Consider the following 25,581-nt stretch of genomic DNA (forward strand, 5'->3'; position numbering starts at 1 on the left):
TCGGGCGGCTGCGTTCTGGACCAGTTGGAGTCGGTTGATGTAGGTGGAGCTGATGCCAAGGAGAAGTGAGTTGCAATAGTCCAGTCGGGAGGAGATGAAGGCATGGATGAGTCTTTCAGCAGCAGGCGGTGTGAGAGAGGGTCTGAGTTTGGCGATGTTGCGGAGATGAAAGAAGGAGGTTTTAATGACATGGCGGATGTGAGGCTCAAGGGAGAGGGTGGAATCAAAGATCACGCCAAGGTTGCGGGCCTGGGGAGATGGGGAGACAGTGGTGCCGTCGATGGTGAGAGAGGGGTTATTGATTTTGCTGAGTGTGGCTTTGGAGCCTATGAGGAGGAATTCTGTCTTATCGCTGTTGAGTTTGAGGAAATTATGTTGCATCCAGGTTTTTATAGCTGACAAACAGGAGTTGATATGGGAGAGGGGGGGGTTGTGGGGGAATTTGGTGCCAAGGTAAATCTGGGTGTCATCGGCGTAACAGTGGAAGTCCAGGTTGAAGTGGCGGAGTATCTGACCAAGGGGGAGGATGTAGATGATGAAGAGGAGGGGGCAGAGTACGGAGCCTTGGGGAACGCCTTGAGTGACTGCGGCTGATGGAAGTGGTTTCAGGGGTGAGCAATCTGCCCGACATTTCTTACCTCTGAGACACGCCACACCAGTTAGGAACAAGAGAAACGCGCTTGCGTACGGAGTGGCTGGGATGATCTTCGACATAACAATATAGCCTAAAAGAAAAATGTCAAATCACATGAATCTACCGGAACAACTACAGTACATCATAACTTTGAGTCCCAGGCTTACCATCAGAGCCTGCGATTCCTTGCCCGGGATCGACACTGCAGATTTCAATATCGAAGAGCTCGCAGTCTCCGTTAGAGACCGACGTCGGAAAGCTCCAAATGACGCAGAAGGTTCAATAATAGACAATAGGTGCAGGAGTAGGCCATTCGGCCCTTCGATCCAGCACAGCCATTCAATGTGATCATGGCTGATCATCCACAATCAGTACCCCGTTCCTGCCTTCTCCCCATATCCCCTGACTCCGCTTTCTTTAAGAGCCCTATCAAACTCTCTCTCGAAAGTATCCAGAGAATCGGCCTCCACCGCCCTCTGAGGCAGAGAATTCCACAGACTCACAACTCTCTGGGTGAAAAAAGATTTTTCTCATCTCTGTTCTAAATGGCTTACCCCTTATTCTTAAACTGTGTGTGTGGCCCCTGGTTCTGGACTCCCCCAACATCGGGAACATGTTTCCTGCCTCTAGCGTGTCCAAACCCTTAATAATATGCTTAGGTACACAAAAAAAAGCTGGAGAAACTCAGCGTGCGCAGCAGCATCTATGGAGCGAAGGAAATAGGCAACGTTTCGGGCCGAAACCCTTCTTCAGACTGATGGCGGGGAGAAGGAAGGAAAAAGGAGGAGGAGGAGGCTGGGGGTGGGAGGAGACAGCCCGAGGGCTAAGGAAGGGGAGGAGACAGCAAGGGCTAACAAAATTAACCTTAATAATCTTATATGTTTCAATTAGATCTCCTCTCATCCTTCTATATTCGAGAGTATACAAACCCAGCTGATTCATTCTTTCAACATATGACAGTCACGCCACCCCTTCCACCAGCTCCGACCCGGGGTCAGATCGCCCGGCGTGGGGAGCTGACGTTCCCCCCCCCCCCCCCCCCGATCGCCCCGACGCGAGGGCCCAGCAACTGGAGCCAAGATCGTCCTGTCAACGGAAGGCTGTGGGAGAGGAAGGGAAGAGATTGAACTGTATTTTTCGCCTACCATCACAGTGGGGAATGTGGAGGAGTCACTGTGGTGGATGTTTATGTTAAAATGTATTTTGTGTGCTCTGGTGCTTTTTATTGGTATGACTGTACGGGAAATGAAATTCCTCGGATGTTGCAAAACATACTTGGCTAATAAAGTATTATTATGATTAAGTACATAAGTGTTGGAAGGAACTGCAGGTGCCGGTTTTAACCTTAGACACAAAGTGCTGGAGTAACTCAGCGGGACAGGCAGCATCTCTGGAGAGAAGGAATGGGTGACGTTTCGGGTCTGGCTTTTTCAGACTGAAGCCAGGGGAGTGGTAGGTAAATAGATATAGATAAGGAAGTGTATGGTTTGTAAAAAAAAAGGAGTTATTAGTGGGTTTGGTTTAGTTTCGAGATACAGTGTGGAAACAGGCCCTTCGGCCCACCGAGTCCATGCCGACCAGCGATCCCCGCACACTAACACTATCCTACACAAACTAGGGACATTTGTTACATTTACCAAGCCAGTTAACCTACAAACCTGCACGTCTTTGGAGCGTGGGAGGAAACCGAAGATCTCGGAGAAAACTTAGGCGGGTCACGGAGAACGTGCAAACTCCATACAGACAGCACGGACGGGGAATCTTATTGAAACATATAAGATCGTTAAGGGTTTGGACACGCTAGAGGCAGGAAACATGTTCCCGATGTTGGGGGAGTCCAGAACCAGGGGCCACACAGTTTAAGAATAAGGGGTAAGCCATTTAGAAAGGAGAATTCACCTCCTTCCTAAAGGAACGTCCTTTAATTCTGAGGCTGTGACCTCTGGTCCTAGACTCCCACCAGTGGAAACATCCTCTCCACATCCACTCTATTCAGGCCTTTCACTATTCAGTATGCTTCAATGAGGTCTCTACCCCCCCCCCTCATTCTTCTAAACTGCAGCGAGTACAGGCCCAGGGTACCCTACTCTGGGTAAAAGACTGCATTTACTCGTTCTATTCCCCTCATGATCTTGTACACCTCTATAAGATCTCCCCTCATCCTCCGGCATTGAGGGAATAACCATTCATGCTTTTGAGGGAGTGCAGCGTAGGTTCACCAGGTTAATTTCCGGGATGGCGGGACTGTCGTACGCTGAGAGAATGGAGCGGCTGGGCTTGTACACTCTGGAGTTTAGAAGGGTGAGCGGGGATCTTATTGAAACATATAAGATTATTAAGGGTCTGGACACGCTGGAGGCAGGAAACATGTTCCCGATGTTGGGGGAGTCCAGAACCAGGGGCCACACAGTTTAAGAATAAGGGGTAAGCCATTTAGAACAGAGATGAGGAAACACTTTTTCACACAGAGGGTGGTGAGTTGTGTGTCTGTGGAATTCTCTGCCTCAGAGGGCGGTGGAGGCCGGTTCTCTGGATACTTTCAAGAGAGAGCGAGATGGGGCTCTTAAAGATAGCGGAGTCAGGCGATATGGGGAGAAGGCAGGAACGGGGTACTGATTGGGGATGATCAGCCATGATCACATTGAATGGCGGTGCTGGCTCGAAGGGTCGAAGGGCCGAATGGCCTACTCCTGCACCTATTGAAAAATAAATTAAAAAAATAGAAAAAATCTCGGAGTAAACCCAGGCGGGTCACGGGGAGATCATGCAAACTCCGCGCGGACAGCAGCCGTAGTCGGGATCGAACCCGGGTCCCCGGCGCTGTGAGGCAGCAACTCTACTGCTACACCATTATGCCCGCCCTGATATCTACATTATCAATATTATCACAAACCCGGAGGAGGCGCTGTCCTGAACGGCTGCCTGTCCTGCAGCTGTCCGTTTTTTCCCTTCTTTTTTATTATTTTTAGTACGTTGAGTGTGCAGTCAGGGGGGCCTAATCTTTTTATGTGTGGGGGTGGTGGGGGGGAAGGGGGAAACTGCTTTTCGAGTCCCTACCTGGTCGGAGGGGTTGCCTTCCTCCGAGCAGCGACTTCGACCTGTCCTTGCGGCCTACCAGCGGGTCCTGGAGCGACGTTTCCCTGAGGGGACCTGGCCAGAACATCGGCTTTGGCGGCGGCGCAGAACATCGGCTTTGGCGGCGGCGCAGAACATCGGCTTTGGCGGCAGTGCAGCGCTGGAGCGCTGTTGCGGAGCGGGCGATGCCTTTCCTGGGTCGCCGCGCTGGGACTCCAGTATGCTGGGACCGCCGATGAGAACATTGTGGAGCCGCGGTTCTGTGGAGCGGCCAGCTGCAGCGCTGAACGTTACATCCCGGAGCCTGGGATCTCTTGCTGAGATCGCCATTGTGCGGAGCTCCGTCCGGCGCGGTCTGTTGGCTTGGAAGCCGCGGTCTCCGGTGGGAAGGCGGCCGTTCCTGGCACCCCAAGCCGCTGGGGTTCTCCCGACGCCGGAGTACCATCACCCGGCGAGAACATCGGGCGCCGTGGCGGCGACTGTGGAGGCCTCAATAGGCCCAACTATGGGTGGACAAGAGGATGGGGACTGGACTTTGTGCCTTCCCCCACAGTGGGAATCACTGTGGGGGGATGTTTTGGTGTTGAACTTCTTTATGAATACTGTGTTGTATTTTTATTAGTGTGCTGCAAGGACATCAGAATTTCCCCTGAATAAGGGGATTAATAAAGTTTAATCTAATCTAATCTAAATAGTACCTCCAGGTCTGGTTTCCCCCCCCCCCCCCCCCGAGAGTCTGTCGGGACTTTCGCTGCCTCAGCCGGAGTTGGGGAAGAACAACACCGCAGTCAAACAGGCAGCGTCCATCCAACTTGGGTTTGGGTCTTACCTTTCCTGTAGAAGTACAGCAGCAGCAGAGGCGATGTGTAGTACGATACGGACCAGAGGACGTACGCCTGCCAAGAGTCAAAAGTGTTTTATTGTCATATATCCCGGACGGGACACTGAAATTCTTACTTGCTGCAGCACAACAGATAAAGTGAACATGTAAACATTGTATACAACGGCAAAAAAAGAAAAAAAAAGTTCAACAAATAACAAATATAGTGCAAAAAACAAATAATAATATAGTCTTTTGCAATTCAGAGCTCAGAGCTTATTCGTTGCTGTGTTTAATAGCCTGATGGCTGTGGGGAAGTAGATATTCCTGAACCTGGACGTTAGATTTCAGGCCCCTGTACCTTCTGGCTGATGGCAGCGGAGTGATGAGTGTGTGGCCAGGATGGTGTGGGTCTTTGATGACGTGGGCTGACTTTTTGAGGCAGCGACTGCGATAGATCCCTTCGACGGTGGGGAGGTCAGAGCCGGTGACGGACTGGGAAGTGGTCACAACCTTTTGTAGTCTTTTTCGCTCCAGGGCGCTCAAGTTTCCGAACCAAACCAACAGGTCAAACACAGCAATGGGCGCAGAAGCCTTCGCAAGTTCACAAGACACAGGTGCAGAAGTAGGCCAGTTCCACAGATTCACCACCCTCTGACTAAAGAAGCTCATCCTCACCTCCTTGCTCAAAGAGCGCCCTTTAATCCTGAGGCTGTATCCTCTGTTCCTCGATTCTCCCACCAGTGGAAGCATCCTCTCCACATCCACCCTATCCAGGCCTTTCACTATTCTGTACGTTTCAATGAGGTCCCCCCCCCCCCCTCAACAATAGACAATAGGTACAGGAGGAGGCCATTCGGCCCTTCGAGCCAGCACCGCCATTCAATGTGATCATGACTGATCATCCACAATCAGTAACCCCGTTCCTGCCTTCTCCCCATATCCACTGACTCCACCATCTTTAAGAGCCCTATCTAGCTCTCTCTCGAAAGTATCCAGAGAACCGGCCTCCACCGCCCTCCAAGGCAGAGAATTCCACAGACTCACAACTCTCTGTGAGAAAAAGCATTTCCTCGTCTCCGTTCTAAATGGCATACCCCTTATTCTTAAACTGTGTGTGGCCCCTGCTTCTGGACTCCCCCAACATAGGGAACATGTTTCCTGCCTCTAGCGTGTCCAAATCCTTAATAATCTTATATGTTTCAATAAGATTCCCTCTCATCCTTCTAAACTCCAGAGTATACAAGCCCAGCCGCTCCATTCTCTCAGCATATGACAGTCCCGCCATCCCGGGAATTAACCTGGTGAACCTACGCTGCACTCCCTCAATAGCAAGAATGTCCTTCCTCAAATTAGGGGACCAAAACTGCACACAATACTCCAGGTGTGGTCTCACTAGGGCCCTGTACAACTGCAGAAGGACCTCTTTGCTCCTATACTCAACTCCTCTTGTTATAAAGGCCAACATAAGGCCATTCGCTCAAATTAGGGTAACTACATAGAAACATAGAAATTAGGTGCAGGAGTAGGCCATTCGGCCCTTCGAGCCTGCACCGCCATTCAATATGATCATGGCTGATCATCCAACTCAGTATCCCGTACCTGCCTTCTCTCCATACCCTCTGATCCCCTTAGCCACAAGGGCCACATCTAACTCCCTCTTAAATATAGCCAATGAACTGGCCTCGACTACCCTCTGTGGCAGAGAGTTCCAGAGATTCACCACTCTCTGTGTGAAAAAAGTTCTTCTCATCTCGGTTTTAAAGGATTTCCCCCTTATCCTTAAGCTGTGACCCCTTGTCCTGGACTTCCCCAACATCGGGAGCAATCTTCCTGCATCTAGCCTGTCCAACCCCTTAAGAATTTTGTAAGTTTCTATAAGATCCCCTCTCAATCTCCTAAATTCTAGAGAGTATAAACCAAGTCTATCCAGTCTTTCTTCATAAGACAGTCCTGACATCCCAGGAATCAGTCTGGTGAACCTTCTCTGCACTCCCTCTATGGCAATAATGTCCTTCCTCAGATTTGGAGACCAAAACTGTACGCAATACTCCAGGTGTGGTCTCACCAAGACCCTGTGCAACTGCAGTAGAACCTCCCTGCTCCTATACTCAAATCCTTTTGCTATGAAAGCTAACATACCATTCGCTTTCTTCACTGCCTGCTGCACCTGCATGCCTACTTTCAATGACTGGTGTAGCATGACACCCAGGTCTCGCTGCATCTCCCCTTTTCCTAGTCGGCCACCATTTAGATAATAGTCTGCTTTCCTGTTTTTGCCACCAAAATGGATAACCTCACATTTATCTACTTAACTACTGAGCTGCCTGATCTCTCGCTCGGTTTTGCACACCGTTTGTTGAAGTCACGTAAACCTAAACTAAAAAAACACTTAGCTGGCCCAGCGGGGATTATCCCTGAATAACAAGAATGCCTAGGGATTTATGATAACGTTCCAACAGCAAGGGGCTTTCAAGAAGTTGTTCCATGTTACGTACAGCCAGCGCTTCCAGTCGATAAACAACATTTTTCGTTTAGAGGCCCAGCCTGGAAACGGGCGTACACACCATTGAAGATAAATGGGGAGACTGTGGATAGGGTGAGCTGCTTTAAATACCTAGGAGTCCACATCTCTGAGGATCTGACATGGACATTACACGCTGCAGCACTGGTGAGTAAGGCAAGGCAGCGCCTTTACCACCTCAGGCAATAGAGGAAATTTAGAGTGTCTCCGAGGATCCTTCAGTGCTTCTACTCAGCGGCTGTGGAAAGCATCTTGTCCGGAAACTCTGCCCAGGACAAGAAGGCTCTGCAGAGAGTAGTGCGTTCGGCCGAACGAACGCACTATGGGAACTACACTCGCCCCCCCCTGCAGGACCTATACACCAGGAGGTGCAACTCCAGAGCCAACAAGATCCTGGGAGACCCCTTCCTTCCACCCCAGCAATGGACTGTTCCAGCTGCTACGGTCAGGCAAACGCCTCCGTTGCCATGCGGTGAGAACGGAGAGGTTGAGAAGGAGTTTCTTCCCAGAGGCCATTCGGACTGTAAACTCCTATCTCTCCATGGACTAACTTTACTGGACCACTCTACTGTTCTTGGTTCTTGGTCCTACAAAATATTCCAAATGGAATTTAAACAGGAGGTGGTGAAGTAGCAATGTTACAACATTTTGAGATTTAAAAAATCAAGTCTGTAATTTATCCCATCAGATAAAGCATAAAAAGAAATAATTTGACACCTAATTCACTTTCATATCTCAAGTATTTAAAAAGTTATGGCCATTTTCATACTCGGAAATGAGCATCTTGTTCCCTATTGATTTTCTATGGACATAACAAAAAAGCTGTGATCGTGGACAGTCAAAAGCCCATAACCTTCTTAAAAATTAAGAGAACTGAATGAAATTTTCAGTTATCGTAGATTGAACCATTCTGAAACAAATATAAAATAATCTTACTTGGATGACCTGAAATTAAAGCATATAATTAGTTAGTTACCCAAGTGTAGCTAATTTCAAACTTCAATTACTAGATCTAAACATCTATCCATTTCTTAATAAATGATTAACATTTTTAAATAGCCTAAGTGTCCAAATAATATTCATAAATAATTCACAATAAAACATGATTTTTAAATCTCATTTACATTAATTTATAGGCCAAATGGAAGGAATTTAGTGTTCAATTGCTGTAAATTAAAGTCCATTTTAAATCAGCTTTCTAGTGGGATCCTGTGAATGCGCTGGTTTAGAACGTTCACATTGCGGTAGATTTGTGCCCCAAATGCCCAGAAAAATACTGCGGGATATAATGGGCCCAAAATGAGCTACTCGCAATATTAAACTTTGTATAAAGGGATCTTAAGAAGCCCTTTTTAATGTAAAAATAAGCAGCCTACCTTCTTTTATTTGCTCTGAGACCCTGACAGCTGCTGGTGGTCGCGGGTTTAGAGATTGATTTTTAAACTACTATAACTATTATACGAGGCCTTTAAAACTAATAATAGCTTTTGCGACGGCGTCTTCCAGCGATTTTTCGTTAATAATTAACTAGGCTGAACATCTTCGATTTGAACAGCCTAGAGAAAATCGCGTTTTAAACCCGCCCCCCTCTAAACGGCGCCAAAATCGCGCACACCCGCAGCGACAGATTTTCAGCGACGCTTCAGGTAGGCTTTGCAACATACCTAGGTGAAGGGAGGACTTAAGCCAGAAAGGGTTATTGGGAAGAAAGAGCTACTTTAAATGTAGTTGCATCTGGTTGGGTAACTATAGTTGGGTGGAGATTATTCCATGCTTTAATTGTGCGGGGGAAGAACGAATTGCTGTACACATCTGTCTTTGTAGCTGGGATCGCAAATTGGATCGAATGCCCTCGTCTGCTCCTAATTGGTTTGGGTTTGGTGTAGGTCTTGTAGTCTATGTCGAGCTGACCATTTAACATTTTGTAAAAACAGGTCAGACGGTGAGCTTCACGTGTGTCTGTCTTGGAGAGGGTTCCTTCCACCCCAGAGAATTCAGAAGTTTGGTGACACTCGCTTCTCTCTCATAGGTGTTAGTAACAAATCGAGCTGCCTGTCCTTGGACACGTTCGATGGAAGACATGTTTTTATTTGTGTCTGGGTCCCATGCTGCAACTGCGTAGTCCAAATGAGGTCTCACGAGGGTGCAGTATAATAAAAATAATAATAATAATTTTATTTATAGAGCACTTTAAAAACAATCATAGTTGCAACAAAGTGCTGTAACATCACTAATCATTGACAAAAAAGTTAATACACACCAATAATAACAATTAAAAGATGGAGTAAGTAAAGATATTCAAAATAAAGAAATATTAAAAACACTAAAAACAGGAGCAAAGTCTGATGCAGGGTCAAAAGCCAGGGAGTATAAATGTGTTTTAACACTGGTTTTGAAGATGGACAGTGAGGGGGCCTGTCTGACATAGAAACATAGAAACATAGAAACATAGAAATTAGGTGCAGGAGTAGGCCATTCGGCCCTTCGAGCCTGCACCGCCATTCAATATGATCATGGCTGATCATCCAACTCAGTATCCCGTACCTGCCTTCTCTCCATACCCTCTGATCCCCTTAGCCACAAGGGCCACATCTAACTCCCTCTTAAATATAGCCAATGAACTGTGGCCTCAACCACCCTCTGTGGCAGAGAATTCCAGAGATTCACCACTCTCTGTGTGAAAAAAGTTCTTCTCATCTCGGTATTAAAGGATTTCCCCCTTATCCTTAAGCTGTGACCCCTTGTCCTGGACTTCCCCAACATCGGGAGCAATCTTCCTGCATCTAGCCTGTCCAACCCCTTAAGAATTTTGTAAGTTTCTATAAGATCCCCTCTCAATCTCCTAAATTCTAGAGAGTATAAACCAAGTCTATCCAGTCTTTCTTCATAAGACAGTCCTGACATCCCAGGAATCAGTCTGGTGAACCTTCTCTGCACTCCCTCTATGGCAATAATGTCCTTCCTCAGATTTGGAGACCAAAACTGTACGCAATACTCCAGGTGTGGTCTCACCAAGACCCTGTACAACTGCAGTAGAACCTCCCTGCTCCTATACTCAAATCCTTTTGCTATGAAAGCTAACATACCATTCGCTTTCTTCACTGCCTGCTGCACCTGCATGCCTACTTTCAATGACTGGTGTACCATGACACCCAGGTCTCGCTGCATCTCCCCTTTTCCTAGTCGGCCACGCGCAACGGCAGAGTGTTCCAGAGTGCCGGAGCAGCAACAGAGAAGGCTCTATCCCCTCTGAGCTTCCGCTTAGACCTCGGTACCTCCAGGAGCAGTTGACCAGCTGACCTGTGGCACCGGGCAGGAGTGTATGGGTGGAGCAGCTCAGAGACGTAAGGCGGGGCGAGCCCATTCAGAGATTTTAAAACAAATAACAGAATTTTAAAATGAACTCGAGAGTACACCGGCAGCCAGTGGAGGGAGGCCAGGACTGGCGTAATGTGCTCCCTCTTTCGAGTTCCAGTTAAAAGGCGAGCAGCAGCATTCTGAACCAACTGGCGACGAGCCAGGGAAGATCGAGTAACTCCAAAATAGAGTGCGTTACAGTAATCCAGCCTAGACGTGATGAAGGCATGGATTACTGTTTCAAAATGCTGCCGCTCAAGAATGGGCTTCACCTTTGCCAGCTTCCTTAAGTGAAAGAAGCTGGACTTAACCACCGCGCCTATTTGGTGATCTAACTTAAAGTCACTGTCCATCTTAAAACCCAAGTCCAAAACTGTTGGCTTCACATACCGTGCCAGGGGACCCAAGTCAACAGGGGGAGGTTCACGGCAGTCATTGGGATCAAACAAAATCACCTCTGTCTTCTTTTCATTAAATCCTAGAAAGTTTAGGGCCATCCAGGACTTAATGTCCTCAAGACAAGACCATATAACCATATAACAATTACAGCACGGAAACAGGCCATCTCGGCCCTACAAGTCTGTGCCGAACAACTTTTTTCCCTTAGTCCCACCTGCCTGCACTCATACCATAACCCTCCATTCCCTTCTCATCCATATGCCTATCCAATTTATTTTTAAATGATACCAACGAACCTGCCGCCACCACTTCCACTGGAAGCTCATTCCACACCGCTACCACTCTCTGAGTAAAGAAGTTCCCCCTCATGTTACCCCTAAACTTCTGTCCCTTAATTCTGAAGTCACGTCCTCTTGTTTGAATCTTCCCTATTCTCAAAGGGAAAAGCTTGATCACATCAACTCTGTCTATCCCTCTCATCATTTTAAAGACCTCTATCAAGTCCCCCTTTAACCTTCTGCGCTCCAGAGAATAAAGACCTAACTTATTCAACCTATCTCTGTAACTTAGTTGTTGAAACCCAGGCAACATTCTAGTAAATCTCCTCTGTACTCTCTCTATTTTGTTGACATCCTTCCTATAATTGGGCGACCAAAATTGTACACCATACTCCAGATTTGGTCTCACCAATGCCTTGTACAATTTTAACATTACATCCCAGCTTCTATACTCAATGCTCTGATTTATAAAGGCCAGCACACCAAAAGCTTTCTTTACCACCCTATCTATATGAGATTCCACCTTCAAGGAACTATGCACGGTTATTCCCAGATCCCTCTGTTCACCTGTATTCTTCAATTCCCTACCATTTATCATGTACGTCCTATTTTGATTTGTCCTGCCAAGGTGTAACACCTCACATTTATCAGCATTAAACTCCATCTGCCATCTTTCAGCCCATTTTCCCAAATGGCCCAAGACAGAAGTGATTTGACAGAAAAGGCGTCTTCCTTCCTCAGCGGCAAATAAAGTTGGCTATCATCTGCATAACAATGGAAAGAGATGCCTTGCTTTCTAATGGACGGAACCCAGAGGAATTATGCATAGTGAGGAAAGCAGGGGCCCCAGAATCGAACCCTGTGGAACCCCATATGACAGGGGTATAGCTTGTCCTTGACAGAAGTGGAACGATGATGAAAGTTGCGCCTCAGAAAGTTTAGGACACCTGTGGCTTTCACCGTTGCATGATGAGTTGTGTGGGTGTCTTTTTTTAATTGGCGTTTTTTCTTTTTTTTTCCCCACCCACAAATATGTAATATGTGAATATGTGATCCTGTTCCGTTCTGTTTTGTTTGTTTTTTTTTGCGCTATCCGCGAGCGTTGCCACTTTTCATTTCACTGCACATCTCGTATGTGTATGTGACGAATAAACTTGACTTGACCTGACCCTTCGGCCCACCAAGTCCGTGCCGACCACCGATCGCCACCGAATAGGACTGTCAGGACTGTCTTATGAAGAAAGACTGGATAGACTTGGTTTATACTCTCTAGAATTTAGGAGATTGAGAGGGGATCTTATAGAAACTTACAAAATTCTTAAGGGGTTGGACAGGCTAGATGCAGGAAGATTGCTCCCGATGTTGGGGAAGTCCAGGACAAGGGGTCACAGCTTAAGGATAAGGGGGAAATCCTTTAAAACCGAGATGAGAAGAACTTTTTTCACACAGAGAGTGGTGAATCTCTGGAACTCTCTGCCACAGAGGGTAGTCGAGGCCAGTTCATTGGCTATATTTAAGAGGGAGTTAGATGTGGCCCTTGTGGCTAAGGGGATCAGAGGGTATGGAGAGAAGGCAGGTACGGGATACTGAGTTGGATGATCAGCCATGATCATATTGAATGGCGGTGCAGGCTCGAAGGGCCGAATGGCCTACTCCTGCACCTAATTTCTATGTTTCTATGAATAGTAAAAGAATCATAGGTGGACAAAAAATGCTGGAGAAACTCAGCGGGTGAGGCAGCATCTACGGAGCGAAGGAAATAGGCGACGATTCGGGTCGAGACCCTTCTTCAGACTGATGTCAAAAAAAGGAAGGAATGCTTACCCATCCGAGGATGCTGTCAGAATGTTTCTCCACGATCCTTGGCTGATAGTAGAATCCCTGCAGGTTAAAGAACGGATTTCAAAACACGGACATATACACAGCATATGACAGCCCCGCCATCCTGGGAATTAACCTTGTAAACCTACGCTGCACTCCCTCAAGTCACACACTCATCTCCCTGCTACCTTCAGGTAGAAGGTACAGGAGCCTGAAGACTGCAACAACCAGGTTCAGGAATAGCTACTTCCCCTCAGCCATCAGGCTGTTAAACCTGGCTCGGACAAAACTCTGATTATTAGCAACCACTTTCTGTTATTTGCACTACCAGTTTATTTATTCATGTGTGTATATATTTATATCATGGTATATAGACACATTTATCTGTTTTGTAGTAAATGCCTACTATTTTCTGTGTGCTTAAGCAAAGCAAGAATTTCATTGTCCTATACAGGGACACATGACAATAAACTCACTTGAACACTTGAACTTGAACTCAATAGCAAGAATGTCCTTCCTCAAATTAGGGGACCAAAACTGTACACAATACTCCAGGTGTGGTCTCACTAGGGCCCCGTACAACTGCAGAAGGACCTCTTATACTCAACTTCTCTTGTTGTGAAGGCCAACATGTCATTCGCTTTCTTCACTGCCTGTTGTACCTGCCTGCTTACTTTCATTGACTGATGAGCAGAGGAGAGGATCGATACTTGTTTAGTTTAGTCTACTTTAGTTTAGTTTAGGGAAACAGCACGGAAACAGGCCCTTCAGCCCACCGAAACCGCACTAACCAGCGATCCTCGCACACTAACACTACCCTACACACAAAGAAACATAGAAAATAGGTGTAGGAGTAGGCCATTGGGCCCTTCGAGCCAGCACCGCCATTCATTGTGATCATGGCTGATCATCCACAATCAGTACCCCGTTCTTGCCTTCTCCCTTGACTCTGTTATCTTTAAGAGCTCTATCTAACTCTCTTGGAAGCATCCAGAGAAACTGCCTCCGAGGCAGAGAAATCTACCAACTCACAACTCTCTGTGTGAAAAGGTTTTTCCTCATCTCCGTTCTAAACGGCCTACCCCTTATTCTTAAACTGTGGCCCCTAGTTCTGGACTCCCCCCAACATCGGGAACATGTTCCTGCCTCTAGCGTGTCCAATCCATCAATAATCTTGTATGTTTCAATAAGATTCCCTCTCATCCTTCTAAATTCCAGAGTGTACAAGCCCAGTCGCTAGCTAGCCCCGAGAGCTCTATCTAACTCTCTTTTAAATTCATCCAGTGAACTGGCCTGAGGCAGAGAATTCCACAAATTCACAACTCTCTGGGTGAAAAAGTTTTTTCTCATCTCAGTTTTAAATGGCCTCCTCTTTATTCTTAGACTGTGGCCCCTGGTTCTGGACTCCCCCAACATTGGGGACATTTTTCCTGCATCTAGCTTGTCCAGTCCTTTTATAATTTGTATACGTTTCTATAAGGTCCCCTTCTAACTTCCAGTGAATAAAAGGCCCAGTCTTTCCAACCTTTCCTCATATGACAGTCCCGCCATCCCGGGGATTAACCTGGTGACCCTACGCTGCACTGCCTCAATAGCAAGGATCTCTATCCTACATACACTCGTGAAAATTCACTATTTTACCAAAGCCAATTAACCTACAAACCTGCACGTCTTTGGAGTGTGGGAGGAAACCCAGAGGAAGATCTCGGAGGAAACCCACGCGGGTCACGGGGAGAACGTGCAAACTCCGTACAGACAGCACCCGTAGTCGGGATAGTACCCGGGTCTCTGCCGCTGCGAGATGGCAACTCTACAGCCACGCCCATGGCCACAATCCCTACCCCCACTCTGGATTCCTGCCTCGAGTTACAGACTTTGGATAGATAGATCTTCGCCAATCTTTCACTTTCAACGTGAACACAATCTATTTCTACACATCTTGTTAGTCAATTCTCGTGCACCCCTTTCCCTTTCCCTTTCCTTATCAATACTTCGGTTCTTCTTTGCCGAGCTCTAGAATCCCCCCAATACTCAGGCCTGCTGTTTTTGCCACCTTAACAGGCCTGTCCCACTTGGACTGTTTTTCGACGACTGTCATAGTCGTAGCAGGTCGCCGAAAAACCGGTGACTGGACCTCCCCCTTCGACATAAAACCTGAAATAGAATCATTACTTTAAGGGCAAAAAAAATCCGAAGTCAATAGACAATAGGTGCAGGAGTAGGCCATTCGGCCCTTCGAGCCAGTATTGCCATTCAATGTAGAAATAGAAGTATAGAAGTATAGAAGCTGGGATGTAATGTTAAAATTGTACAAGGCATTGGTGAGACCAAATCTGGAGTATGGGGTACAATTTTGGTCGCCCAATTATAGGAAGGATGTCAACAAAATAGAGAGAGTACAGAGGAGATTTACTAGAATGTTGCCTGGGTTTCAACAACTAAGTTACAGAGAAAGGTTGAATAAGTTAGGTCTTTATTCTCTGGAGCGCAGAAGGTTAAGGGGGGACTTGATAGAGGTCTTTAAAATGATGAGAGGGATAGACAGAGTTGATGTGATCAAGCTTTTCCCTTTGAGAATAGGGAAGATTCAAACAAGAGGACATGACTTCAGAATTAAGGGACAGAAGTTTAGGGATAACATGAGGGGGAACTTCTTAACTCAGAGAGTGGTAGCGGTGTGGAATGAGCTTCCAGTGGAAGTGGTGGCGGCAGGTTCGTTGGTATCATTTAAAAATAAATTGGATAGGCATATGGATGAGAAGGGAATGGAGGGTTATGGTATGAGGGCAGGCAGGTGGGACTAAGGGAAAAAAGTTGTTCGGCACGGACTTGTAGGGCCGAGATGGCCTGTTTCCGTGCTGTAATTGTTATATGGTTATTTGGTTAATGTGATCATCCCCAATCAGTACCCCGTTCCTGCCTTCTCCCCATTTCCCCTGACTCCGCTATCTTTAAGAGCCGTATCTAGCTCTCTCTTGAAAGGATCCAGAGAACCGGCCTCTGAGGCAGAGAATTCCACAGACTCACAGCTCTCTGTGAGAAAAATTGTTTCCTCATCTCCGTTCTAAATGGCTTACCCCTTATTCTTAAACTGTGTGTGGCCCCTGGTTCTGGACTCCCCCAACATGTTTCCTGCCTCTAGCGTGTCCAAACCCTTAATAATCTTATATGTTTCAATAAGATAATAATAATAATAATAATGGATGGGATTTATATAGCGCCTTTCTAATACTCAAGGCGCTTTACATCGCATTATTCATTCACTCCTCAGTCACACTCGGTGGTGGTAAGCTACTTCTGTAGCCACAGCTGCCCTGGGGCAGACTGACGGAAGCGTGGCTGCCAATCTGCGCCTACGGCCCCTCCGGCCACCACCAATCACTCACACACATTCACATCACCTATCATCCTTCTAAACTCCAGAGTGTACAAGCCCAGCCGCTCCATTCTCTCAGCATCTGACGGTCCCGCCATCCCGGGAATTAACCTGGTGAACCTACGCTGGGCTCCCTCAATAACCAGTCAGCACCGGCGACAACCTACGTTAACCTGGCTACAACTACGACAACGCCTACGTCAGGAGAAGTCAAGCTACGCTCATTGGCGTCAATCTCACTGCCGCCGACTGTCTCAGAGAAAGACGCTACGACTCTTTGGGCGACTGAGGGGAGAGACTACTCACGACCGTACAGTCGCCTAAAAAAATAGACGAGTGGGACAGGCCCTTGACGGGCTTTTTCCCCGTGATCGAAAAAACTATCTTCGACTTCTCTTTGTACCCACGACTAGGTCGTTTTGTTCGGCCGCCTTTTATTTCCCCACGAGGTCCCATGTTACTCCTACGCTGTGCAATCCATGCATCTTTTCCACACTACTGGCACGGCTTTCCATGTAGTTTCCCCAATCTGTCATAGCCATCGCGTGCTTCAGTCGAGCAGTCACGGTGGCGCAGCACCAGAGAATGCAGTGCGGGTGCTGCCTGCGCGGAGTTTGCACGCTCTCCCCGTGACCTGCGTGGGTTTCTCGCCGAGATCTTCGGTTTCCTCCCGCTCTCCAAAGATGTGCGGGTTTGTAGGTTAATTGGCTTGGTATAAATGTAAACATTGTCCCCAGTAGGTGTAGGATGGTACATAGATACATAGATACATAGAAAATAGGTGCAGGAGTAGGCCATTCGGCCCTTCGAGCCTGCACCGCCATTCAATATGATCATGGCTGATCATCCAACTCAGTATCCCGTACCTGCCTTCTCTCCATACCCCCTGATCCCCTTAGCCACAAGGGCCACATCTAACTCCCTCTTAAATATAGCCAATGAACTGTGCCCTCAACTACCCTCTGTGGCAGAGAGTTCCAGAGATTCACCACTCTCTGTGTGAAAAGGTTTCTTCTCATCTCGGTCCTAAAGGATTTCCCCCTTATCCTTAAGCTGTGACCCCTTGTCCTGGACTTCCCCAACATCGGGAGCAATCTTCCTGCATCTAGCCTGTCCAACCCCATAAGAATTTTGTACGTTTCTATAAGACCCCCCCCTCAATCTCCTAAATTCTAGCGAGTACAAGCCAAGTCTATCCAGTCTTTCTTCATATGAAAGTCCTGACATCCCAGGAATCAGTCTGGTGAACCTTCTCTGCACTCCCTCTATGGCAATAATGTCCTTCCTCAGATTTGGAGACCAAAACTGTACGCAATACTCCAGGTGTGGTCTCACCAAGACCCTGTACAACTGCAGTAGAACCTCCCTGCTCCTATACTCAAATCCTTTTGCTATGAAAGCTAACATACCATTCGCTTTCTTCACTGCCTGCTGCACCTGCATGCCTACTTTCAATGACTGGTGTACCATGACACCCAGGTCTCGCTGCATCTCCCCTTTTCCTAACCGGCATGGTGTTAATGTGCGGGGATCGCTGGTCAGCACGGACCCGGTGGGCCGAAGGGCCTGTTTCCGCGCTGTATCACTGAACTAAACAAAACTCCAGGGACTTAAGTGAAACAGCGTGGAAAAGGGTACTTTGATCACCACACCCTAACAGTAGACAATAGACAATAGGTGCAGGAGGAGGCCATTCGGCCCTCCAAGCCAGCACCGCCATTCACCGTCATCGTGGCTGATCATCCCCAATCAGTTCCTGCCTTCTCCCCTGACACCGCTGACACCGCTATCTTCAAGAGCCCAATCTAGCTCTCTCTTGAAAGGATCCAGAGAACCGGCCTCCACCGCCCTCTGAGGCAGAGAATTCCACAGACTCACAACTCTCTGTGTGAAAAAGTGTTTCCTCGTCTCTGTTCTAAATAACCATATAACAATTACAGCACGGAAACAGGCCATCTCGTAAGGGGATCACATCAACTCTGTCTATCCCTCTCATCATTTTAAAGACCTCTATCAAGTCCCCCCTTAACCTTCTGCGCTCCAGAGAATAAAGACCTAACTTATTCAACCTATCTCTGTAACTTAGTTGTTGAAACCCAGGCAACATTCTAGTAAATCTCCTCTGTACTCTCTCTATTTTGTTGACATCCTTCCTATAATTGGGCGACCAAAATTGTACACCATACTCCAGGTTTGGTCTCACCAATGTCTTGTACAATTTTAACATTACATCCCAGCTTCTATACTCAAATAGAATATATATACTATATAATAGAATATATATACTATAAGAATGGCTTACCCCTTATTCTTAAACTGTGTGGCCCCTGGTTCTGGACTCCCCCAACATCGGGAACATGTTTCCTGCCTCCAGCGTGTCCAGACCCTTAATAATCTTATATGTTTCAATAAGATCCCCGCTCACCCTTCTAAACTCCAGAGTGTACAAGCCCAGCCGCTCCATTCTCTCAGCGTACGACAGTCCCGCCATCCCGGGAATTAACCTGGTGAACCTACGCTGCACTCCCTCAAAAGCATGAATGGTTATTCCCTCAATGCCGGAGGATAAGGGGAGATCTTATAGAGGTGTACAAGATCATGAGGGGAATAGAAAGAGTAAATACACAGTCTTTTACCCAGAGTAGGGCCTGTACTCGCTGGAGTTTAGAAGAATGAGGGGGGGTAGAGACCTCATTGAAGCATACTAAATAGTGAAAGGCCCGAATAGAGTGGATGTGGAGAGGATGTTTCCACTGGTGGGAGAGTCTAGGACCAGAGGTCACAGCCTCAGAATTAAAGGACGTTCCTTTAGGAAGGAGGTGAATTCTCCTTTCTAAATGGCTTACCCCTTATTCTTAAACTGTGTGGCCCCTGGTTCTGGACTCCCCCAACATCGGGAACATGTTTCCTGCCTCCAGCGTGTCCAAACCCCTTATTAATCTTATATGTTTCAATAAGATGCCCTCTCATCCCTCTAAACTCCAGCGTATACAAGCCCAGCCACTCCATTCGTTCAGCATATGACAGTCCCGGGAATTAACCTTGTAAACCTACGCCGGGCTCCCTCAATAGCAAGAATGTCCTTCCTCAAATTAGGGGACCAAAACTGCACACAATACTCCAGGTGTGGTCTCACTAGGGCACTGTACAACTGCAGGAGGACCTCCTTGCTCCTATACTCATCTCCTCTTGTTATAAAGGCCAACATAAGGCCAAGTCTCCACCTTCCCTCAATGTGTCCCCCTCCATTGCATACTCCCCTCTCCCCTCTTCTCCCTCACAATACCAGCTCCTGGAGCATTCACTTGCACCTTGCCTCCTGTGCCGGCGTACAACAGCCCATCAACAACCCCCCTCCCCCCTCCTCTCTCAATGCCTCCCTTCTCCTCTCTCCCCCTCATCTCTCAATGTCTCTGTGGCCTCCACTGAATGAATAGTTTATTGGCCAAGTATTCACATACAAGGAATTTGCCTTGGTGCTCCGCCCGCAAGTGGCAACATGAAACACAGCGACAGTTGGGAATGACCCATCAAACTTTAAACATTAATAACAAAACATTGTCGATTAAACATGTGAATTAAATAAAACACCAGAGCAAAAAGGAGGCTACAGATTGTTGGTTATTGAGCAGAGCAACTACCCGGGGGGAAAAAAAGCTGTGGCAACTTTCACAGTCCGGAGTCGTCTTCCAGAGGGAAGTGATTCAAAGAGTTCCCTCTCCCTCACCTCCCTCAATATATCTCCCCCTCCTCCTCCTCCTCTCCTCAATATCTCTCTCTCTCTCCCCTCCCTGTCTCTCTCCATCACCTGGAGCATTGACTTGCAACTTTCCTCCTCTATCAGTGTGGAACAGCCCATCAACACCCCCACCCACTCCCCTCAATGTGTGTGTGTGTGAGTGTACGTGTGTACGTGTGTGTGTGCGTGTGTGTGTGTGTACGTGTGTGCGTGTGTGTGTGTGTGTACGTGTGTGTGTGTGTGTGTGTGTGTGTGTGTGTGTGTGTGTGTGTGTGTGTGTGTGTGTGTACGTGTGAGTGTACGTGTGTGTGTGTGTGTGTGTTGTGTTGTGTGTGTGCGCGTACGTTGTGTGTGTGTGTGTACGTGTGTTTGTGTGTGTGTGTACGTGTTTGTTTTTTGTGTGTACGTGTTTTCATGTGTTTGTAGTGTTTGTATACGTGTGGTGTGTTACTTGTGTGTGTGTGCGTGTGTGTGTGTACGTGTGTGTACGTGTGTGTGTGCGTGTGTGTGTGTGTACGTGTGTGTGTGTACGTGTGTGTGTGTACGTGTGTGTGTGTACGTGTGTGGGTGTGTACGTGTGTGTGTGTGTACGTGTGTGTGTGTACGTGCGTGTGTACGTGTGTGTGTGTGTACGTGTGTGTGTACGTGTGTGTGTGTGCGTGTGTGTGTACGTGTGTGTGTGTGTTTGTGTGTGTGTACGTGTGTGTGTGCGTATGTGTGTGTGTGTGTACGTGTGTGTGTACGTGTGTGTGTGTACGTGTGTATGTGTGTGTGTGTACGTGTGTGTGTGTACATGTGTGTGTGTACGTGTACGTGTGTGTGTGTACGTGTGTGTCTCTCTCTCTATCCCTCTCCCCACTGTCTATGTCTATGTCACCTCCATTGCAGACTTCCCCCTCCTCTCCCCTCCCTCCTCAATGTCTCCCTTCCCCCTCTCCCCTCTTCTCTCCGTCATCCCTCCTCCTCCCCACTTCTCTCTCCCCTCCTCTCCTCTCTCCCCCCCTCCCCCATCCCTCACCTCCCCTCTCTCCCCCTCCCCAATGTCTCTGAAGCCTCCACTGCAAACTTCCCCTCCTTCTCTCCTCTCCCCCCTCTCCCTCCTTCACCTCTCCTCCCTCCCTCTCCTCGTCCTCACCCCCTCCTCAGTTGCTCTGTGGCCTCCACTGCAGACTCCCCCCTCCTCCTCCCTCCCCTCTCCACGCTCCCTCCTTCCTCAATGTCTCCTCACCTTCTACCTCCCTCACCCCCTCCTCCCTCACCCCCTCCTCTCCCTCTATCTCCTTCCTCAGTGTCTCCTCTCTCCCCTCCTCCCTCCCTAGTGTCTCCCTCCCCCCCAATGTCCCCCTCTCCTCTCTCCCCTCCTCTGTCCCTCTCCTCACCCTCTCTCCCCTTCACCCTCTTCACACTGCCTCTCCCTCCTTCCTCAATGTCTCCCTACCGCCTCTCCTCTCAACTCTCTCCCTGTCCCGCACCCTCCCCTTCCTCAATGTCTCCCCATCTCCCCTCCTCTCTCTCCTCAATGTCTCCTCTCCCCTATCCACCTCTCCCCTCCTCACTCTGTGTCCTCTACTGGACTCCCTCTCCTCTCCCCTCATCCTCTACCTCTCCCTCCCTCCTTCCTCAATGTCTCCTCACCCTCTCCCTCTTTACCCTCTCCTCTCCCTCCTCAATGTCTCCTCTCTCCCTCCCTCACACTCCCTCCTCTCCCTCCTTAGTGTCTCCCTCCCCCTCTCTCTCTCAATGTCCCCTCTCCTCTCCTCCCTTCACCCTCTCCTCTCCCTCAATGTCCCCTCTCTCCCTCCCTCCCCTCCACTCTCCCTCCACCCTCACATCACCCCCTGACATCTCCCTCCTCTCCTCTCCCCTCTCCTCCCTTCACCCTCTCCTCTACCTCCCTCCTCAATGTCTCCTCTCTCCCCTATCTACCTCTCCCTCCTCACCCTGTTGCCTCCACTAGACACCCCCACCCCCCCCTCTCCACACTCCCTCACCCTCTTTCCTCAATGTCTCCTCACCCTCTCACTCCCTCCCTCCTTAGTGTCTCCCTCACCTCTCCCCCTCCCCCTCAATGTCCCCTCTCTCCCGTCCACCTCTCCTCTCCCTCCCTCTCATAGATACATAGAAAATAGGTGGAGTAGGCCATTCGGCCCTTCGACCCTCACACTCCCTCTCTCCCCTCCTCTCTAACCCCCTCCCTCCCTCCTTAGTGTCTCCCTCCCTCCTTCCCAATGTCTCCTCACCCTCTATCTACCTCTCCCTCCTCTCTCCTCGCCCTGTGGCCTCCACTAGACTCCCTCACCCTCTCCTCACCCCCTCTCCCTCCTTCCTTAATGTTTCTCACCCCTTCTCTCCCTCTCCTCCCCCTCGTCAATGTCTCCTCTCTCCCTCCCTCTCCTTTCCCTCACACTCCCTCTATCCCTTCTCACCCCTGACCTCTCCCCCCTTCACCCTCTCCTCTACCTCCTTCCTCAATGTCTCCTCTCCCCCCCCTATCTACCTCTCCCTCCTCTCTCCTCACCCTGTGGCCTCCACTAGACTCCCTCACCCTCACCTCTCCACACTCCCTCTCTCTCCCTCCCTCCTTAGTGTCTCCCTCACCTCTCCCCCTTCACCCTCCCCTCTCCCTCCTCAATGTCTCCTCTCTCCCTCCCTCACACTCCCTCTCTCTTCCTCCTCCCTTCACCCGCTCCTCTCCCCTCAATGTCCCCTCTCTCCCTCCCTCCCCTTCACCTCTCCCTCCACCCTCACATCACCCCCTGACCTCTCCCCCCTCCCCCCTCTCCTCCTTCACCCTCTCCCCTCTCCTCCTTCCTCAATGTCTCCTCACCCCTCACTCTCCCTCCCTCCTTCGTGTCTCCCTCACCTCTCCCCCTCCCTCTCCTATCCCTCACACTCCCTCTCTCCCCTCCTCTCTTCCCCTCTCCCTCCCTCCTTAGTGTCTCCCTCCCTCCTTCCCAATGTCTCCTCACCCTCTATCTACCTCTCCCTCCTCTCTCCTCACCCTGTGGCCTCCACCAGACTCCCTCCCCCCTCTCCACACTCCCTCCTTCCTCAATGTCTCCTCACCCTCTTCTCCCTCACTCTCCCTCCCTCCTTAGTGTCTCCCTCACCTCTCCCCCTCCCCCTCAATGTCCCCTCTCTCCCTTCCACCTGTCCTCTCCCTCCCTCTCCTATCCCTCACACTCCCTCTCTCCCCCCTCTCTCCCTCCTCAGTGTCTCCTCTCCCTCCCTCTCCCTCAATGTCCCACTATCATCTCCTCTCTCCTCACTCGGTGGCCTCCACTAGACCCCCTCACCCTCTCCTCACCCCCTTTACCCTCACCCTCCTTCCTCAATGTCCCCTCACCCTCTTCTCCCTCACCCTCCCTCCCTCCTTAGTGTCTCCCTCCCTCTACCTCTCCCTCCGCACCCTGTGGCCTCCACTAGGCCTCCACTAGATCCCCTCACCCTCACCCTCCTCACCCCCTCTCCCTCCTTCCTTACCCTCTTCTCCCTCACTCTCCCTCCCCCTCCCCTTCACCTCTCCCTTCACCCTCACACTCCATCTCTTCCCCTCTCCCCTCCTCTCTCCCTCAATGTCCCTCTCTCCCTCCCTCTCCCTCAATGTCCCACTATCATCTCCTCTCTGCTCACCCTGTGGCCTCCACTAGACCCCCTCACCCTCTCCTCACCCCCTCTCCCCTCTCCCTCCTTCCTCACCCTCTTCTCCCTCACTCTCCCTCCCTCCTTAGTGTCTCCCTCACCCTCTACCTCTCCCTCAATGTCCCTCTCTCCCTCCCTCTCCCTCGTCCCTCTATTATCTCCTCTCTCCTTACCCTATGGCCTCCACTAGACCCCCTCACCCTCACCCTCTCCTCACCCCCTCTCCCTCTTTCCTCACTCCCTCACCCTCCCTCCCTCCTTAGTGTCTCCCTCACCTCTCCCCCTCCCTCTCCTATCCCTCACACTCCCTCCTCTCTTCCCCTCTCCCTCCCTCCTTAGTGTCTCCCTCCCTCTACCTCTCCCTCCGCACCCTGTGGCCTCCACTAGGCCTCCACTAGACCCCCTCACCCTCTCCTCACCCCCTCTCCCCTCTCCCTCCTTCCTCACCCTCACTCTCCCTCCCTCCTTAGTGTCTCCCTCACTCTCTACCTCTCCCTCAATGTCCCCTCCCTCCCCTTCACCTCTCCCTCCACCCTCACACCCCATCTCTTCCCCTCTCCCCTCCTCTCTCCCTCCCTCTCCCTCAATGTCCCTCTCTCCCTCCCTCTCCCTCAATGTCCCTCTCTCCCTCCCTCTCCCTCAATGTCCCTCTATTATCTCCTCTCTCCTCACCCTATGGCCTCCACTAGACACCCTCACCCTCACCCTCTCCTCACCCCTTTACCCTCTCCGTCTTTCCTCAATCTCCTCACCCTCTGACTCCCTCACTGTCCCTCCCTCCTTAGTGTCTCCCTCACCTCTCCCCCTCCCTCTCCTATCCCTCACACTCCCTCTCTCCCCTCCTCTCTTCCTCTCTCCCTCCCTCCTTAGTGTCTCCCTCCCTCTACCTCTCCCTCCCTCCTTCCCAATGTCTCCTCTCCCCCCCATCTACCTCTCCCTCCTCTCTCCTCACCCTGTGGCCTCCACTAGACCCCCTCACCCTCACCTCACCCCCTCTCCCCGTTACCCTCTCCCCACTGCCTCTCCCTCCTTCCTCACCCTCTCCTCACCCTCTTCTCTCTCTCCCTCCTTAGTGTCTCCCTCACCTCTCCCCCTCCCCCTCAATGTCCCCTCTCTCCCTTCCACCTCTCCTCTCCTATCCCTCACACTCCCTCTCTCCCCCCTCTCTCCCTCCTTAGTGTCTTCCTCACCCTCTCCTCACCGCCTCTCCCTCCTTCCTCAATGTTTCTCACCCTCTCTCCCTTCCACCTCCCCCTCCCTCCCTTATCCCTCACACTCCTTCTGTCCCCTCCTCTCTTCCTCTCTCCTTAGTGTCTCCCTCCCTCTACCTCTGCCTCCCTCCTTCCTCAATGTCTCCTCACCCCCTCACTCTCCCTCCCTCTTTAGTATCTCCCTCCCCCTCCCTCCCCCTCCCCCCCTCTCCCTCCCTCTCCCTCCCTCTCCCCTCCTCTCCCTCCCTCCCCCCCCCCCCCCCCCCCCCCCCCCCAGGGCAGCTACTGATCCCCTCCCCCTCCCCCCCCCCCCGCCCCCACTAACCGGGCCTGTAGGTGTAGGTGTAGGTGTAGCTGTCGCTGGAGCTGCAGCAGCCGCGGTGTCGCCGTGGTGTCGGGGCCGCCGGTGGACGCGCCGTAGCCGGGGGCCGAGGATGCATCGCAGCAGCTCGTGTAGCAGCCCCGCCATGGCCGCCCGGTCACACAGACACAGACACAGGCCCTGCTGTGGCCTCACAGGGACAGGTCTTGGCTCACAGGCCTCACACACACACACAGGCCCGGCCCCCACACCCACACACCCCGCCTGTAACACCGCCCCTCACACAGGCCCGGCCCCCACACTGACTCACCGCCTCTAACCCCGCCCCACACACACACACACACACACTGGCCCCACATACACTGGCCCCACACACACCGCCC

At 50.1% G+C, this 25,581-nt stretch overlaps 1 protein-coding gene across 1 annotated transcript; it reads right to left on the bottom strand.

Moving 5' to 3' along the window:
- Positions 1-585: 585 nt before the first annotated feature.
- Positions 586-25,387, bottom strand: abhd16a (abhydrolase domain containing 16A, phospholipase; the record flags this gene model as incomplete). The annotated part of the gene is made up of 5 exons (XM_033016543.1): positions 25,243-25,387; positions 25,202-25,212; positions 12,912-12,968; positions 4,539-4,605; positions 586-725 (listed from the first exon to the last, which is right to left on the bottom strand). Coding segments are annotated over exons 1-5 (378 nt in total), but the record flags the coding sequence as incomplete, so codon positions are not given.
- Between the last annotated feature and the right edge of the window lie 194 nt (positions 25,388-25,581).

This window comes from Amblyraja radiata, unplaced genomic scaffold, assembly GCF_010909765.2.
Source record: "Amblyraja radiata isolate CabotCenter1 unplaced genomic scaffold, sAmbRad1.1.pri scaffold_1116_ctg1, whole genome shotgun sequence".
NCBI lineage: Eukaryota > Metazoa > Chordata > Chondrichthyes > Rajiformes > Rajidae > Amblyraja > Amblyraja radiata.